This window comes from Tricharina praecox, assembly GCF_024521635.1.
Source record: "Tricharina praecox strain CBS 144465 chromosome Unknown BZA05scaffold_2, whole genome shotgun sequence".
Taxonomy (NCBI): Eukaryota; Fungi; Ascomycota; class Pezizomycetes; order Pezizales; family Pyronemataceae; genus Tricharina; species Tricharina praecox.
The window spans coordinates 77,155-94,529 of NW_026250404.1; the positions used below are offsets into that span (position 1 = coordinate 77,155).

General features: G+C 55.3%; 4 protein-coding genes across 4 annotated transcripts; 3 read left to right on the forward strand and 1 right to left on the reverse strand.

The window, feature by feature from the left end:
* The first annotated feature begins 46 nt into the window (after nucleotides 1–46).
* BZA05DRAFT_383835 (uncharacterized protein) lies at nucleotides 47–2,682 on the forward strand. The gene is made up of 3 exons (XM_051482254.1): nucleotides 47–1,165; nucleotides 1,219–2,182; nucleotides 2,236–2,682. The coding sequence occupies exons 1-3, from the start codon at nucleotides 138–140 to the stop codon at nucleotides 2,485–2,487; spliced, it is 2,244 nt and encodes a 747-aa protein (XP_051343258.1). The 5' UTR covers nucleotides 47–137; the 3' UTR covers nucleotides 2,488–2,682.
* Nucleotides 2,671–4,413, reverse strand: BZA05DRAFT_383839 (Gtr1/RagA G protein conserved region-domain-containing protein). Its single transcript, XM_051482255.1, has 3 exons — nucleotides 4,152–4,413; nucleotides 3,927–4,081; nucleotides 2,671–3,863 (listed from the first exon to the last, which is right to left on the reverse strand). The coding sequence occupies exons 1-3, from the start codon at nucleotides 4,203–4,205 to the stop codon at nucleotides 3,092–3,094; spliced, it is 981 nt and encodes a 326-aa protein (XP_051343259.1). The 5' UTR covers nucleotides 4,206–4,413; the 3' UTR covers nucleotides 2,671–3,091.
* A 418-nt stretch (nucleotides 4,414–4,831) lies between these two features.
* BZA05DRAFT_440834 (uncharacterized protein) lies at nucleotides 4,832–6,589 on the forward strand (the record flags this gene model as incomplete). The annotated part of the gene is made up of 1 exon (XM_051486629.1): nucleotides 4,832–6,589. The coding sequence occupies one exon, from the start codon at nucleotides 4,832–4,834 to the stop codon at nucleotides 6,587–6,589; it is 1,758 nt and encodes a 585-aa protein (XP_051343260.1).
* A 1,737-nt stretch (nucleotides 6,590–8,326) lies between these two features.
* BZA05DRAFT_383841 (uncharacterized protein) lies at nucleotides 8,327–11,546 on the forward strand. The gene is made up of 3 exons (XM_051482256.1): nucleotides 8,327–10,768; nucleotides 10,832–11,100; nucleotides 11,163–11,546. The coding sequence occupies exons 1-3, from the start codon at nucleotides 8,498–8,500 to the stop codon at nucleotides 11,227–11,229; spliced, it is 2,607 nt and encodes an 868-aa protein (XP_051343261.1). The 5' UTR covers nucleotides 8,327–8,497; the 3' UTR covers nucleotides 11,230–11,546.
* The last annotated feature ends 5,829 nt before the right edge of the window (nucleotides 11,547–17,375 follow it).

The following is a 17,375-nucleotide window of genomic DNA, read 5'->3' on the forward strand; positions in this document are numbered from 1 at the left end:
TAGAAGCGGCAAGTGTGTAGAGTACTCTGCGCTTCACCTCATGTCGTACAGAGTCCGTCCACATCACATCCGCAACGTCACGTCCCCGCAGTCCCACAACCACCACCACCACAACCACCACAACCACCGCAACCACCATGGAACAGGACCCGTACGAAGTTCTCAACCTTCCACCCAACGCAACAGCCGACCAGATCAATGAGCATTTCAGAGTAGCTGTGCTGGGCTGCCATTCCGATGAATTTATCAGGATCCGTGCCGCGTATGCTCAGCTGATGGATGAGGAAAGGAGACGGGAGTGGGAGCGAGAGGGACTGATAGAGGAGGAGATACCGCGGAGAGAGAACAGACTGCGGGAGGAGAGTAGGCTGTGGGAGGAGGAGCGAGCGCGGGAAGAGGAGAGACTTGCTGAACACAGGGCTGAGTGCGAACGGGAACGTATACGACGAGAAAGGCGACGGAGGACTTCGGCGCCGCCTCCGTATGAGAGTTTTGGGTACGGTACTTGTAATACCGATCCTCCTCCGTACTCACTGCCGCCGGCATCAATAGCACCACAGGACGAGGTCGAGACAGCACCACTATTCGCGCATCGATCGAAAGGGATCCTGCGGGGATTTAGACGCAGTTGCGGTCGTGCTGCCGCCGATTGCGGTTCCACGTTAATACTTGTAACCCAGGATGTCTTCGAATCTCTTGCCACTCTCGTTGTTTTCATTGCTCCATTCGTCATTCCCCTTGCCATCATTATCAGCGGGCTCATGATGATTATATTGGCCGTCATGGGGATAGTCGACCTGCTAGGCAATATACATGTGCCAAGTGTCCACTGGCCCCAGCGCCCCCCACGGTATCAGCGGAACATCGCAATCATAGGCGCTGGCCCGGCTGGTGTGACGACCGCATACCAGCTCTTCCGGATGTGCTCACAGCAAGGCATTCCAGTGCACATCACGATATACGAGCAGTCCTCGCATATTGGTGGGAGGGCTGTCCACACTATCGGACTCTCCACAGGCGAAATCCTCGAGCTTGGTGTCAATACTTTTCCGAAGACTGCAAGGCTCTTGATCTCGGCGGCCAATAATCTGGGTTTGGAAACCCAACAGTTTTCCAACGGTGCCGTTGACCTCATCGGCCCCTCTGGAACTGGCTCATTCGGCGTGTTTGTCTCCTTGAATCCATGACCTCATAGAACAGTTAACCGACACCTCCCAGCTATGACGGCCGCTCATGGGCTCTCACCGAGCAAAAGCCCCATAACTTCTTCGATGATTACAACTGGTGGCCTTGCGGACGCTGGGGCTCATCCCCCAGACTAGTCAGCCGCCTCGTCAAGGACGTCCGTAATCTTCTTCCCTACCTGCACAACCCTTTCACCACTCTCGAGACTCTCGTTGCGTCCGCCGGCCTGCAGCAGCTCACGCAAAGAAGCGCAGAAGAAATCCTCAAGCGTGCCGGGGTCTCCACCGGTTTCCAGAGAGAACAGCTCAATCCTTGGGTCCGCGGAAGGTACGCGCAGAACCTCGGCACAATCAGCGCTCTGGCGGCATTCATAGCCGCCGATAACATCGCACCCCTCATGACCATCCACGAGGATGGGGACGGAAGGGTGTCCGCACTCTGGGAACAAATGGTCAGCTACACTGGCGCCACATTGAACCTCCTCACTCGGGTGGAGCATCTTACCAAAGCCTCATGGGGCGGCTGGGAGCTCACCGCCACTGCGTCGTTCAACACCACCACTGCGCCGTTCAACACCACCACCATCCCCTACGACGCCGTAGTATTGGCCACTCCCTGGGCCTTAACCCAGTCTCACCTCTCCACCACCCCGCCGCTCTCCACAGCCCCAATTTCAGTCGCCTACACGCCCCTACACATCACAATCTTCACCTCCCCCTTCCGCCTCTCCCCACACCCTTTCCACGGCAACAAACACATTCCGGACCTAATCCTAACCACGCCGTGTTCATGGGAGTACACGTCCATCTCCGGCCGCAGCGGTGCCCACGGGCTAGGCCAGGCGCCGTTCTGGAGTCTGGCGGTATTGAAGCCCCTCGTGGAGGAAGGAGAGAAGAGGTGGTTGTACAAGCTCGTCTCTGCGCGGGAAACGACTGATGCGGATATCCAGCGCTTGGTTGGCGTAGGCCATCGTTTCTATATTATTCATCGTCATCATGTATGTTCCCCCACCTCCCCTTCCCTCTTGCTATTCCCCGATTAACATGAAAGGCTCCCGCGGCATACCCCCTCTTACCGCCTCGATCGCAGTTCAGTAAGATCCGCCTCGAGGAAAACCTTTGGTACACCGGAGCGATGGATGAACTCGCCACGGGTGTCGAGTGGGCGAGTATTAGTGGCGCGAATGTTGCCACGTTGGTTGCGGGACAGTGGAGGAGGGAGGGGGTCAGGCTGGGTGTGGGGCGCAGGATTCCGGTCCCGCCTGTCGAGAATGGGACTGAGGAGGTAATCGAAGGGAGGTAGAGAACTGATGGTGACTTTGTGTTGAAGGTTATTTAGTTGCATTTTCTTTGGTTGTATTTGCTTTGGTTGCATTTGCGTTGGTTGCAGTTACACTTTTGTTTACAGTTACACTTTTGTTTACAGTTACACTTTTGTTTACAGTCATGGATCATCACACGCTCCGTCGAAATAAATTGATGTTCTCTCTTTCTGTCACAATTGGAAAACATTTGTACGTCCATAGTGACTATGGATACGGGCCTTACATACATCACCCGAAGGTACGTACTTTGTAGCTACCAGTATATACAGACATGCAGAACCAACAAGCCCATGTGAACAAACAGTACACCTCGATTGTTGAACGGTTGCTATGACGCCGAAAAGACAATGCGTGCTTCCTATGACGGCTATAGCCCTCAACATCTCGAGCCCAACCGAAACCGGTCCCTCTGGAACCAACTCAATTAACTAAAACAAACCCGCCGACATCACTTGTAGTGTTCAGGGAAGCCAGTCGGGTATATCGGGAAACTAAAATCATAAACACAAGCCATGCGTGCCGTACATATCTCGATCGTCATTGCGCACTTCCTTCATCCTTCCCTTCCGAATCACGGCATTTCTAATGGCCGTTCTCGCCGTTCCATCTCGCTCCCTGAGCCGAAGCCCCCGATTCCTTCTCGAGCTTTTCGAAATGCCTCCTCGCAACCGCGATATTCCCGAGCGTCGTAGCGCTCTCTGCGGCATTGGCGGGCATGACGACCAGAATGTAAGTGTTCGGCGTGAGCACGTCGATGAACGCCGAGAACGTATGGGCGCGCAGCTCGAACGCGATAAAGTTGCTCGCCATCTTCGTGCACGACTGCTTGAACTGCTTTACGATATTCGAGATCTTCTCGAAGCGATCTGGGTAGGGATTCGGTTCCTGGGCGCGCGTGACGTGCGAGATGACCAGGAACGTGGTGCGCTCGAACAGAATCACTTCCTCGGCTTCCGCGAGCTCGGCGAACCGCGTCAGGTGGTGCTCCAGTTGCGGGAGGTTCGGGATCAAAGTGTACACGATCTTGGCCCACGCTTTGTACAGCGTCTCGTCCCAGATGCTGGTCGCAAACGTCGTAATGTCCATGCCCAGAGATTTGTCGCGCAGTACGGCGGACCGCTCTTGGTATAATCGCTCGCGCAGCTCCGCCTGCACTAGGTCCATCTTGTGGATCAGACAGAAGACGGAGGCATCCGGGGAGTTCTGGGAGAGCGCTTCGATTATCGAACAGTACGTTATCAGATCGCGGTTGAACTCGCGCGACTCCACGTCGAATACGTAGATCAGGACCTCGACATTCTTAAATATGTGGTCGCGCTGCGTGGCAAGGTAGTTTTCCATGAATGCATCTTGTCTGGTTACGTCAGTCGTCAGTCGTGCGCAGTGTGTTGGAGGTAGAAGGTAAAAGCAACCGTACCCTCCACAATCCCACAGGTTCAGCGTCAGGTTCCCCAGGAATCGAACGTGCGAGTGCTCCACGTCAATTGTCGCGCCTAATCGTCGAGTGTCTTTTGCCACATAGTTGCTAAATACGATGGATCGCATCGACGATTTGCCACTGCCTGATTTTCCCTGCCGTCGCCGCTTAATCGTTGGCCTCTCCCTCGCTCTCAATCAAGCTCCGAGCCCCACACCGACGTACCATCAGCAACACTTTCTTCTTGTTGCGATTTCCTTTCCGCTCCTCGAGACTCATGATGGGCTAGAAGTAGTGGCGGGGGTAGTTGCGGTGATGTGGAGGGAGTTCGTTATGGTGACGAGGGCTGGTGGGAAGAGTCGTTCGTGGAGTGCTGGGGGAGGTGTAGTGATGTGAAGGTCGGATGCTCGTAGCCATTCGCAGGTGGGTAGTTAGGGTGCATGGGGTCGCTTGAGCTAACCTGCAACTCCGCTGCGTCGGGTCCGGAGCCGCAGAACGCGCAGTGTCCGTGTTCAGCTAGTCATTGTGAGTACACATGGCAGTCCAAGCTGAAGAAACACAATCCATACTCACAGTCCAAGCTGAAGAAACACAATCCATACTCACAGCCAAAGCTCCATTATAGCCAGCGTGTAAGCCTGGCAAATACATACTCCAAATCGATTCTTTTCCGACGTTTAAACACAGGATATCACTCCCACCAGTGTCTGCCAAGCCTTCCTCGCTTGCTGTCGCGTCCGTCATCGCCAAATAGTCGAAACTCGATTTCGCCCCTCGACCCAGACCAGCCGACACACCATACATCACACTCACTCAACACCCCTCGCCATTCGTTTCGCAACATAGAAAGAAAGAACTCGACCGAACCAGACCCCACACCAGGCACTTCCTCGACAAAAGCCGTAATGCCTCGCCCTTTGCGTACCAGAAAGCAGGCACCGGCCGCGGTTGCAAGTGCGGAGCTGGTAGACGCCGACACGTCCACAACGGTCAAGGTTACAAAGAAAAACAAACCCGCTGCAGCTGCGCCAGCTAGAGCGAACTCCGATACCGAGTACGACGACAGCACCCTCTCCACACCAAAGGCCAAGAAGCCCACCCGGACTCGTGCCGCGGTCCCGGCCTCATCTGATACATCAGCAGTAGTTGAGAGCAGATCCCGGACGCGGTCGACAAAGGCCTCCTCCTCCACCGTAGCCCCACCCGTAAAGAAAGCGCCCTCCGCAAGAACGCGTTCGTCGGCCGCGCCCAGCAGCCAAACCACCCGCGCAACGCGTCGCACAATCCAAGTTCCGGCGACACAATCTTCGATCCTCGAGGTCGACGAACAGGATATTCGCGACCAAACCCCTTCGACCATCATCCCGTCGACCCCTGCGCGACGCTTCGCCCATGGACTCGAACAGGACGAACCCGAACAATCGCCCTCGCAATCGTCAAACGCGGAGAATCGTTCGCCCCGGACTCTCCTGGCCCTAACTTCCTCTCCTCCGATCGCACAGTCCACGCCGAAGGGGAATGGGCGCGCGCTACTGCTGGACTTTTCGTCGGACGCGGGATATACCCCACCACCTCCGTCCACAAAGCAGCGGCCAGTGGGGTCGGTAGAGAGGCCTCGGTTGCGCGACCTCGATGCAAAGACTCTCGAGCCTGTTGGAATCCTGGATGGCTGGGACGACAACGACGAGGAGGATGACGACGACACCCTGCGACTTCCCCCACCGTCGCAAAGCAAGCACGCAGGACGACCCTCGGATTTCCTCATCGCCGAAGAGGAAGATGAAAACGACGACATCATCGGCGTGTCACCGCGGGCGGAGCTGCAGCGGCCAGAAGGCGGCATAGGATTCTTTGTGGACGATGACTCGCAGGAATTCATGATCTATTCGGACCCAAAGTCGAAATCGGCAACTCCATTAGTGGAGCCCGCGAAGAACGGAGCCGCCTTTGATGACGACGACATCATGCGGCCCCCTGAGTCCACGGATTCTTCCTCGCCTGCGAGGAAGCGCCGTAGTTCGGAAGCAGGAATTGATGACGGAGGGGAGGCCACCGAGGTCGAGCTCACACCGCGAGGCAAGCGTCCGCGCGCCACTGCCCCCGGCGCAAAGAAACCCAATTCAAAAGCGAACACCCAGAAGGAAAAGGAGCAAGTAAAAACCAACGACCTGCGCAGCCTGCTTCCTCGACGAAAGCGGACGACCAAGACCAAGACCAAGACCAAGAAGGGAAAGCAAGACGTATACGACGAGCTCACCTCCGAAGACGATGGAGCGGACGACAACGTCGAGGTGGACATTCTCACGCGACGGTCAGGCCGCACCCGCAAGGCAGCAGCAGCCACAGCCAAGAAAACCACTCCCAAGAAGTCCGCCGCAAAGGTTACAAAACCCACCGCGCCCCTCACCGCCTCCAAGAAGCCGTCGAGAACGTATGCACGAAAGTCGCTCGACAACAGCGCCAACGACCCGATCAGCGACCCGGCCACCAACGAAGACGACGAAGAGCCGAGTACTGACTCGACCGAGTCCGGCGACGGAATCATCAAGGGCGAGGTCAAGAAACAGCTCAACGAGATCAAGAAGAAGTTTGAGGAGGTGGATAAGTGGAATCTGGAGTTTGAGGAGGTCAGCGTTAAGAGTAGTGATAGTGGGAAGCGTTGATGCCCTGGCCTGACTCGACTCCGCTTTTCTATTTGGGCTGGGCTGGGGTTTTTTGTTGCCTTCTTGGGGAAACGAATTGGGTGGTTGGTTGGTTCCTTGGATGGAGTTTGTTGACTGGGGGGTATTTTTTCTGTTGCTGTTGCTGTTCTCCTCTCTGTTTCCTTTACTTTACTTTACGCGGACACGCTTTTTATTCGGGGGTGAATTGGATTCTTTTGCGGATTGGATTGGATTGGATGCGCTTTCTCCTGTCGTTGCTTTTGGTTTTTGTCTGTACCTGTCGTACTACTTTTTTTCCGTTTTTGAATGCTGGCCTAGGTTTGGTTTGGTCTGGTCTGGTCGAAGAAAAGCTCAGAGAAGTATAGCACTTACGGTTGAATTAGAAAGATCAGAAGTGAAGTCGAGGACATACGTGTGGTCGGTGTGATGTGATGTGATATTGGAAACGTCATGTAAAAGTGTGGAGTGGAGTGATCATAAACTATCACTTACCCGAGTACAGACGGATCATGGGTTGTCACGCAGGCTGGGTTCTTCGGAGCTGGCGATATGCGTGCGAACTGGCTGCGCAGACGACGTTTTACGGCGGCAAAAGTGAAGTCCATCCCCACCGTCTCGAATCCGAATCATGAGGCTGTATTCTGCCTACACCAGCCGACACGAAAAAAATGGGTTATGGCACCATCACTATCAAGCCATTTCCCTTTCTCATCCAATCATCTCACGGTCCGGTGATCACCCCGAGGCCCGAGAATGCGTTTTGATTGATGCCGGGTAATGATCCTAAATGGCAGCATGCTTGGTGTTTGGCCTTGAGTAGGTTTCTGACCGAGGCTCTTCGGTCGTAGACAGTTGTGATCGAGTACCTAAAGGCCTTGGATTGGAATTTGCGGTCGACGGAGAGAAGTCACGAGCTTGCAGCCGCGTACAAGGCCTCTGTGATGGCACATGAGGCGAATCTCGATGTCAACCCGACACCTCGCACGTCCACGCTTATGTAGCGGTGCCACGGCCCACATCTACACCTCGCACCGGCAACTCCCAGCACCACCCTTCACTTTCGAGTCAAGCTTTCTTTCGCGTTAGCAAAGATCGCGCACCACGACGACGGCCGGCGGGAAATGATCTATCCGATGCGGGAATTCGAAGCTAGCGAGTAACCCCTCACCCATGATCCCCCCGCACATGTCGGTACCGGGTTTCTGGGGGGGAGGTGTTCTGGAAGTCCTTGGGGAAGTTCTCCTTTGTAGGCTTCGTTGGTTTGGGGGGAACGGGGGGGAGGGGGGAGTGGGTTGTTGGGTCTGGATGCAGGCAGAGCTGGCCCGCTGGCTGCTGGGTGCTGGCTCGCTCGCTGGCCTAGATAGTGCCAATAAAGTGGAGAAATCCGAGTGTCACAAAGAAGTATGCGAGCTCGATTCGATGGTGGATACATGTCAGAGGACCACGAGAGATCCGTCGAGATAGTCTGACCCGGATCTGTGCTCGCTCGTCTAGCGAAGATAACAATTCCTATTTTCGAGCCGATCGCCCCGAGCCTCCTCCCCGCTGCCGTCGTGTCTGTGTCTGTTGTCGGCCCAAGCCACTTTTTCGGAGCCATTGCGAACTGCGCGTGTTGAATCAACATCCTCCCCAGTGCCCCGTCGTGCTGGCTGGCCTGTATCCAATCCTCACTGCTGGCCTGCTGGTATCATAGTAACTCCCTTCCTCCTCCCCCCCTCCCAGCAACCCAAACGACCCCCATCAACCCACCCTCCACCCACCCCCCCACCACCTTCCTCCGCCGCCTCCCAAAAGTCTCCACACTCTCCTGCGTCATCTGTGCCCGTTCCGAAACTGTCTTTCCTCGCGCGCGCGCGCCCCACAGCAATCATAAAGACGCAGGCACACACACACGCTCCCACACACACGATGCCCGATACGTCGATGGCTCATCAATCTTCGCCCGCACCCGATCACATTCCCTCAAAACACTTATCGTCCAACTCCTCGTCCGCGTCGAACAATACTCCTATCACCGCGACGACGACGACGACGACATCGACGACGAAGCCGTCGTCCCCCTCGTCGGGATTTAGCCTCAATAATAGACACAATGGAATCGGCAACGGCAACGCCAGCGGCAACGGAGGCAACCACAGCAACTCCTCGTCGCGGGACTCGTCGCCACACAGCAAATCCGACGCCGCCGACGCGCCCGACCTCATGTCCTCGTCCTCGTCGCTAAGGTCGAGAGCTAAAGGTAAAGAGCCCGCCGACGCGAAGCGGCCGTCGACGCCGGTCGCGCGCCCCGTCACCGCCGAGTTGCACCTGATGCAGTACCAGCAGCGCGACCAGGAGCACGCCAGCGCGCTGCTCAAACAGATCGATGTCGGCCACGACCTCATCCGCGACAAACGCCGCGAGATAGAATACTACCAGCAGCTGAAGAGAGATAGGAATCGCCACCCGTGGACGGTGTTCGGCCAGGGCTACGCGGGCTTCGGGAATGGAACCACTGATGGCAACGCACGCGTGCTGTATCCGTGTCAGCGCAAGAGACCCGGGGGAAGAAAGGCGCGTGAGCTGCGATTGACGAGGACCCAGCTGCAGGAACAGGCGGATCGCGTCGAGATGTTGGTCCCCATACGCCTAGATATCAACCATAACCAGATCCAATTGCGCGACACGTTTACTTGGAACATGCACGAGCAGACGGTGCCGCTGGATCTGTTCGTGGAGCAGCTGGTCGAGGACTTTCACCTGCCACTGAATCCGTCGCTGTTGCAGACCGTCACGAACAGTATACGAGACCAGGTCACCGACTACCATCCACATGTGTTCCTCGTCGATGAGCCACTAGATCCCGTCTTGCCGTACACTGCTTACAAGAACGACGATATGCGGATCCTGATCAAGCTCAACATCACGATCGGGCAGCATACATTGGTGGACCAGTTCGAGTGGGATATCAACAACCCCATGAACTCGCCCGAAGAGTTCGCGCAGCTCCTGACGCGGGAGATGTCGCTCTCGGGAGAGTTCACAACTTCCGTCGCGCACTGTATTAGGGAACAGTGTCAGTTGTTCACGAAGGCGCTGTACGTCACCAACCACCCATTCGACGGTCGACCCATCGAGGACGAGGACGTGCGCACGGCGTTGCTGTCGTCGCCCATCGCCTCCGTGTTCCGGCCCTACATTCTCGCCAAGGATTTCCAGCCCGTGCTCTACGAGATGTCGGAGAACGAGCTGGACCGTGCCGAGAGGAGTCAGTCTCGCGAACGACGACGGCTGCGTCGCGTACGAACCGTCAACCGCAGAGGCGGTCCGACTATTCCCGATCTCAAGGATATGCCTAAGACGCACCGGACGCAGATCGTGTCGTCGATACTACCAGGTGCCGTGCAAAAGGTTACGGATCTCGAGAAGGCGATGGCGGTTAAGCAGGTTAAGGACGGCGAATCGGATGACGACGACAGTGATTCGGACGTCGAGGATCTGCCGCCGGAGAAGACCATCCCTGGCTACAGCCGGATGACTGGTCGCCAGCGGCAGGCTGCCATCAATGCGCAGAAGGCGAATGCTCAGGCACGCTCGCAAACGCCGGAGGTCCACAGCGTTCGGTCGGATCGCACCGAGCGTTACGCCGAACGGTTACGACACGAGACGCCACTATCGACGCCATTACAGCAGACCCAGACCATCACACCCAGCATAGTCCAGCGTCTACCACGTCGGCAAGGTGTGCCGCTGCATCAGGACTCGGCTGTGTTCAAAGTCAAGCTCAACCTGGCCAAGTTCAGGAAAACTATGGAGGACCTCAAGGCACGCGATGCGCAGAAAGCAGCGCAACAACTAGAGGACGAGAAGGCGCGGGAGTTGCTACGCCAACAGGCCGCCGCCATGCCGCCACCGTCTCAGCAGCCATCCACCTCACAGAAGACGCCACTACCGTCTGCTTCTACGCCTGCTGCGGCCTCTTCACCTCCTACTCCAGCACATTCTGCCGTGCCCGCACCGCCTCTTACCCCACCAACTCCCACTCCCTCTGCTCCGGCTGCAGCTTCAGCTCCGGCCCCAGCTGCAGCTCAGTCCCCAACTCCGGCTGCGGCTCCAGCTCCAGCTCCATCACCAGCTTCGGCACCGACTCCGACTCCGGCTCCCAGCACAAACCCGCCAGGCTCAGCCGAAGAAGCACCAGTAAGTCACCTCCCGATCCCCCCATCCTGCCCACGCATAACATAAATCTCTAACCACCCACAGCCACCTCCGGACTGGCTCATCACGGCGCTTTCGCGACTGCGCGAGACGTACACAAACGACAACTTCGAAGCGACGATGCGGCGGATCGCGTTCGACGCCGAGACGGGCCAGAGCATGTCGGCAGCGCAGATCCAGGCCACCAGCAAGGAGATAAAGTGGAAGTGGATCCCGCGCATCCGCTGTCATGATTGTCCCGGAAAGCTCTACACTCCGGGTCCGGAACAGACCGTAGAGAGCTTTTTGGTACATGTCAAGAATAGAGGGCATAGGTACGGTTTCACCCCTAATAGATGAGGCCAGACCGGATGAAGCTAATGGGGTGTGCACACAGAGTACGTGTCGACCAGAGAACGAAGACTGGTGGTGGCGGCGCGATGGCGGGCGCGGGGAGTTCGTGATGTAACGTAACGTAAGTGTTGGCATGTTGGGCATGTTGGGTATCTTGGGCTATATGTTGGGGGCGGGGAGAGAGGGAGAGGTGTACTTTTAGACTGTTGCATCTTGTCGTTACCGTTGCCGTTATCGTTATTGCTATCCGTAGGACGTGGGAAGTAATCATCCGTTAATCTTTTTTTTTTACGATTGTGTACGTTTTTTCTTCATTTCTGTTTTTTTTTCTTTGAGGTGGATTGGAGGGAAGGGATGGGGGGATGGGATGGGATGAAGGGATGAGATGGGATGAAATGGGAGGGGATGGGATGAAATGGGAGGGGATGGGGTTTTTTAGTTTTTGTTACACTGTGCTGTGCTGTGAGTAGAGATACTCTACATCTTCATCTACATCTACCTACATCTATCTACAGATCGTCGTCGACCCACCCTGGCGTGGAACTGTGCAGACTTGGATTGCGGGGAGATGGCGGGAGGCGGGAGATGGCGGGAGGCGGGAGGTGGCGAGTGATGTCTGGTGTTCTGCCATTCCTATGTAGCATGGGTACTCACTCGAGATAGTCACCCACTTTCGGAATCGTGCAGTAGCTCCGAACATCAGTTCAAGAAAGAGATCGGACGGGACGGCGGTAGATGAAGTGGAGCGTAGAGGAGCGGCCGAAGCAGTGCTGGGACACCTGACGACGAGAGCGACGTCTGCGGAGGTGGGCAGGCGTATGCGGCGGGATATAAGCGGTCAAGTTTTCTCTTCTCTTCTTTTTCATCACTCTACATATCCCCACTCTGTTTGGTACGCAGTAGCACAGCAATGAACTGTATGGGAAGCGGAAAGGGAAGAGCGGGCATATCATCCCGTAGGGGAGAGAGGAGAGGTGGGAACTTGGAAGAGAGGGCGTGCAGGCGGCCCATTTCAGTCTTTACTGTGCATCTACATTTGTGTGACGAGTCGGGGCAGAGGGTCGAGGGTAGAGGGCAGAGGTCAGAGGATAGAGGGTAGAGGGCAGAGGGCAGAGGGCAGAGGGTAGAGGGTAGAGGGCAGAGGGTAGAGGGCAGAGGGTAGGGAAAGCTATATCGGGCTACTTGCGTGGAAACGGGGGGTAAACGGGATGATATTTCCATGATCTACCGGAGAGGGAGAGGAAGGAGTGCAGCCTGGTGCGGGGAGCATGGCGGAGATATTCGCGGACGAGCGATGTTCATTGTCCACTACTCAGAAGCAGTACGGGAAGGCCTGGAGACGACGGGCGAGGGGGCGGAAGGCCCCGCTAAACAGGCGTGCTCGGCGGGATGCGTGTATGAGGAGCTGTGGGGGCAGGCGGGGGAAGAGGGAGATGGGCGGTCATGCTTTCTCTTCTTTTCCCTTCCATCACTCTACTTTGTTTGCTATGGACATGGTGACACAGAGACGAACCGTACATACGGTAGAGCAGCCCGCGAGGTCTTCACCTCAACTCTCTGCTCTGCGGGGCTGGAAGGAGAGGTCGGGTAGGCCCTAAGGGGGTTTACCCTCATCGTCAATGTAGGCGGGCAGTGTGCGGCGATAGATTGATGGATCTCTCTCCCTTCAGCAGCTCGGACCTGGTTTCTTTTACATACACTTTCACTATATGCTGGGTGCCTTTTTCGGCGTCCAGCTATCCAGATATGTAATAGAGTACCGTACTTACCTGCGGGTGGATGCATGAAAGCGGTATTGTTGAATATTTGAGCTGCAAAAGAAGCAAAAAGAGGTATTTTTCAACGACAGTATAAACAAACTAGCATTATTTGTTAGGCACTGCAGCGAAAGCGGTCGCCCCCTCAAGCACGGGACTCACTCGAACACCGAATAGGCAGGTTGAAGCGTACTTTACTCTGTAATTCCGGGCACATGACCGCCGGCAGTTCCCAAATGCCCGGACACTGATCCTCACTCGTCTCTCGCGCTCATTCTCGCTCCCCCCGATCCATCCATCCGAGGCCGCCTCGACTGGACAGGGCGGGCAGGAAAAGGAGTGCGTTGGTTCGCCATATTCTAGACAGGCTGCATACAATTAATGAATGAATAAACAAAAAAACATCCATCCATCCATTCAACCGTGGGGCTGGGGCCGTGAGAGATTTCGGCTTGACTGGGCTTGGCGTCTGTGCCACCCAACCACCGCAGCGAGATAGATGAAGGCTGAAGCGCGTGTTCTTTATTTCGTTTGGGCTGGTATTTTCGGACTAATGGTGTGCTCGTGGGCTCGTGGGTTCGTGGGTACAGGTTAATAGCATCGCCAGTTCGAAGACCTATTATAACATCGCAATGAATCGAGTTGGTCGCAGGCCTGGAAGTGAGAACGGAACACTCCAGTGGCGAGTGAGAGCTTGTGAACTGCACTCATTTGCACGAGCGGTGGAAAGCTAATTTTTTGAGGATCGATCTACGGTACTTTCTATGATTCTATAGCAGTTTGTGCCATGTGGGAACGAAAGCGTCGAAATGGAAAATGCTATAAGTATGCCAGCAGTTCCGCCTCTTTCTTGCGATTTCCGCGACCTATTTACGCCTTGATTGCTGGTAGGTGAACGTGAAGGCGTGATGGTTACGATACTGGTTTTTGTGGATACATGGCCTGCACTCAACCACCTCCAGTACATATCGCTTCCGCACTCGGCCCTTAGTTTCTCCTCCCAGAGTCAGGTCTTGTAGTAGCATAGTCGGGGTTCGCTGGCGTGTACGGATTGAGGAAATGGGTGGATTGTGTTCATTCGAAGATTCGGCGGCCTTGAAGTGCGGGTGGATATCGTCGGCTTCGATGAGCTGTCTAATTGCAGATACGGATAATATCAGCTGCTTCCCGCGTCGACTTCATACGACTGGGTACTGAGGAAAGTAATTGGAGGTGTAGTCTTCTCTCAAGGTCATAAGTCGAGAGATCGTCGCCAAGGGACCGGCCGGCACTCGTGTTTGAGAAGATCCGCCTCTCTCCGGGTATGCACAGGTTGGAGGACCGAGGGGAGAGGTGTCAAGTACGATGCTCCTCCGGGACAGCACTGCGCGGCGACTCGATTCGAGGATGAGGCCAGGTGGATTCCCGGATCAGGCCTATCATACCTGCACCATATGCACCCGCGGCCTCAAGCTCGGTTGCCACAGGTGTCACATTCGAGTGCAACTGTGTGCGCCAAGTCACGTCACCGCTTATCCAGTTATCCCCACCCCCTCTTTTCGCCAGCACCGCCAGCACCGCCCATCGCCCACAGCTCGTCAACCGGGGGGCCAAAATCTTCCAATTCTTCCAAACAACTCAGCTCTCCCACGATACAACGCGACCCCGACCCGAAAACGAATGATTTGTCTTGACTGATGTCTGCGCCGTGCCGCATTCCCGGCGCCAACTGGGGCTGGAGGGTCGAGATGTGATTGGAGTTGGATCGGTGCGGTGGGGCACAGCAGCTCGAGTCAAGTTCCTTCCGCGGCCTCGACGGGGCTATCCGGCTGCCTGGCCAGGTGAACGAGCGAACCGCCGGCGGATCTACGCGCTTTTTTAAACCGGTTCTCTCACCACCGCACCGCCGCACCCCGAGAAAAGTGGTGGATAGCAGTCACTTTCATGATCCGTTGCAAAGGTAATTCTTATTCTTGTTGCGCTCTCGTTGCTAATTGTTTTTTTGCCCCAGTTTTAATAGAGCCTACGATCCAAAAATGCCCACGACGAAGCGAAACTTTATCGATCCAAAAAATAAACAAGGGCAAATTCGGTCAGGCTGTTCATTCGCGTACCAGGCTTCGGGAGTACGCCCGAATACTCCCTTGGCTGTATCGTCCAGGCGAAGCTCGACACGGAGGTTTCGAAGTGGCATATAGGAGAGGCGTGTATGTTGCGGTCTCGGTGCAGGCTTTGTTTGTTACAAGAGTCTACCGGTGGAATCCATGTTCTTAGAGCTGGAGTTCTATACCGCTTCGTATTGTCTTTTCTGTTGTGGCCGCTTCTGGAACTTTGTTCGGCTGGGAATGGATATCACGGGTTGTTTGCGATGTTTCGTTTCGATTCATGGGATTCATGTCCGGCATTATTTTTTTTCACCACGAAAGTGGTGAGCGGGGGGACAGTACGGGTTAGTTATTCCTCGTGGGAACCGGCTAGATGAGGCGAGCTCGGGGGCTTCATATCTTCAATGGACTCCCCGAGGACTTGCTGGCAGGCTTACATCATTAGGCACTTAATTAGCTGTTTAGTTCATCCGTGGAATTCAGTCTCTAGCTGTGGCGATTCTGCACAAACATCGTCGAAAGCATTTTCTACACGAGCTCGGGTTTCGTCTTCCACGAAACAGAGCATCTGCGTCAAGAAACTCATCCGGCAAGTCGGAATATGCTTGAATACAATTCAGGAAATACTATTGGGTTAATTTGTTTCTTGGGTTGGAAACAGGTATTCGGTTTCCCAACGTTGGATGCATCGATGGCGTGTTGGCAAGTGGTGTCGACCCCCTCTTCCGTCTCTGGCCTTTGGCATCGGGCATTGGTTTCATCGGTGTTTACTCGATGCTAATCATGCCTTGATGGGCTGGGTTTTACCCAGTGCCTTCGCCGGCCGTTCTCCAGACACCAACATGTGTGTACTTTCATGTGTGTACTGGTTGGCTGTCTGACCGGCTGGCTTTGGATGGAGATGCGTACGTTCCCCACGCACGGGTTGAGGTGAGGTCACGAGTTCAGATGTCAGTGGTAGTATCGTAACTGCACCCAGCAAGCAGTGGATGTAGAAGTTGCAGGAAGCCTTCGTTGGCCCTTCGGGGAACCTTCGGGGTTAAGGGCGTCGGAGAGTCTCCAGTCAACTTGCAGAGCTATGTACTGAGATTTTTGCGCTTCTATGTTCTCGTATGAGATGTGTGTTGTATTGGTAAATAGAAATACGCAAAGGCGGCAATGCAAACGTTCTGCCCTTTTGATTGAGACCCGTTGAAAAGGACATTTACCCTCGGCGGCCAGAGCGGCCGAGTTTGAGTGATGACTGCACTGCTTGGGAGGAAGAGGCCAGCCAGACAGCAATCAAGCAAGCGGAGCACCTGGACGTTATCACTCACCTCTCGCTCGCTCGACCCTCGCCTTCTAACCAACCCACCCTTCTTCTTCTTCTTCCCTCACCCGCACACCCTCTTCTTCCCTCACCCTCACTCCCTCTTCTTCCCTCGCCCTCACACCCTCTTCTTCCTTCACTCGCACTCCCTCTTCTCTCCTCCCCCAACCTTAACCTGTCCCCACCATCACAACCATCCTTCATCCATCCATCCCTTCACCTTCTGTTCGACCCTTCTTCTTCTCTTTTCTTGCTCCGGAACCCCGCTCTTCAAGCTTCACTTTTCCTCAAGATCTTCAAGCCGAGAGTTTCCCTCCAGTAAGTGGCCGGAGTTCAGCTAGCCACCCACGCTCTCACGCTACCGGGTCGTTTTCACCGTTCTTCGGTGGTGTCGCCTCGCCGGCAATTTGGTTGGTAGGCATATAACATTCCCCGAACCGACACCACTTGCCATCACCACCGAAGCACTTGCCATCACCACCGAACCATCAAGGTGGTAAGTGCCCTAACCTTTCTTTACTTCCTTCTCTACTTCCCGCTTCCTTCCTCCCTTCCTTCCTCCCTTCCTCCTTTCCTCTCTTAACTCGATACACACCCAGACATCACATTCCCCGAACCGACACCACTTGCCATCACCACCGAAGCACTTGCCATCACCACCGAACCATCAAGGTGGTAAGTGCCCTAACCTTTCTTTACTTCCTTCTTCCACTTCCCACTTCCTTCCTTCCTCCCTTCCTCCCTCCCTTCCTTACTTCATACCTCCCTCCCTTCCTTACTTCCTTCCTCTCTTACCCGATACCCACTCAGACATATCACATTCTCCGAACCAACACCACTTGTCATCACCACAATATCATCACCGAAGCCATCCACCGACCGAACCATCAAGTTCGTAAGTACCCTAACCTCTCTTTACTTCCATCTTTTCCTTCTTTCCTTCCTTCCTCCCTCCCTTCCTTCTTCCTCTCTTACCCGATACACACTTCCTCACTTCATCCTTTTCCTTCCCCTGCCTCCTCGACAGCCTGTCAGCCAGCCACTCGCCACGGCTGCCGTCGCTGTCGTTCGCACTGTCACTCCTGCATTGCCGCTTCATCTACTGC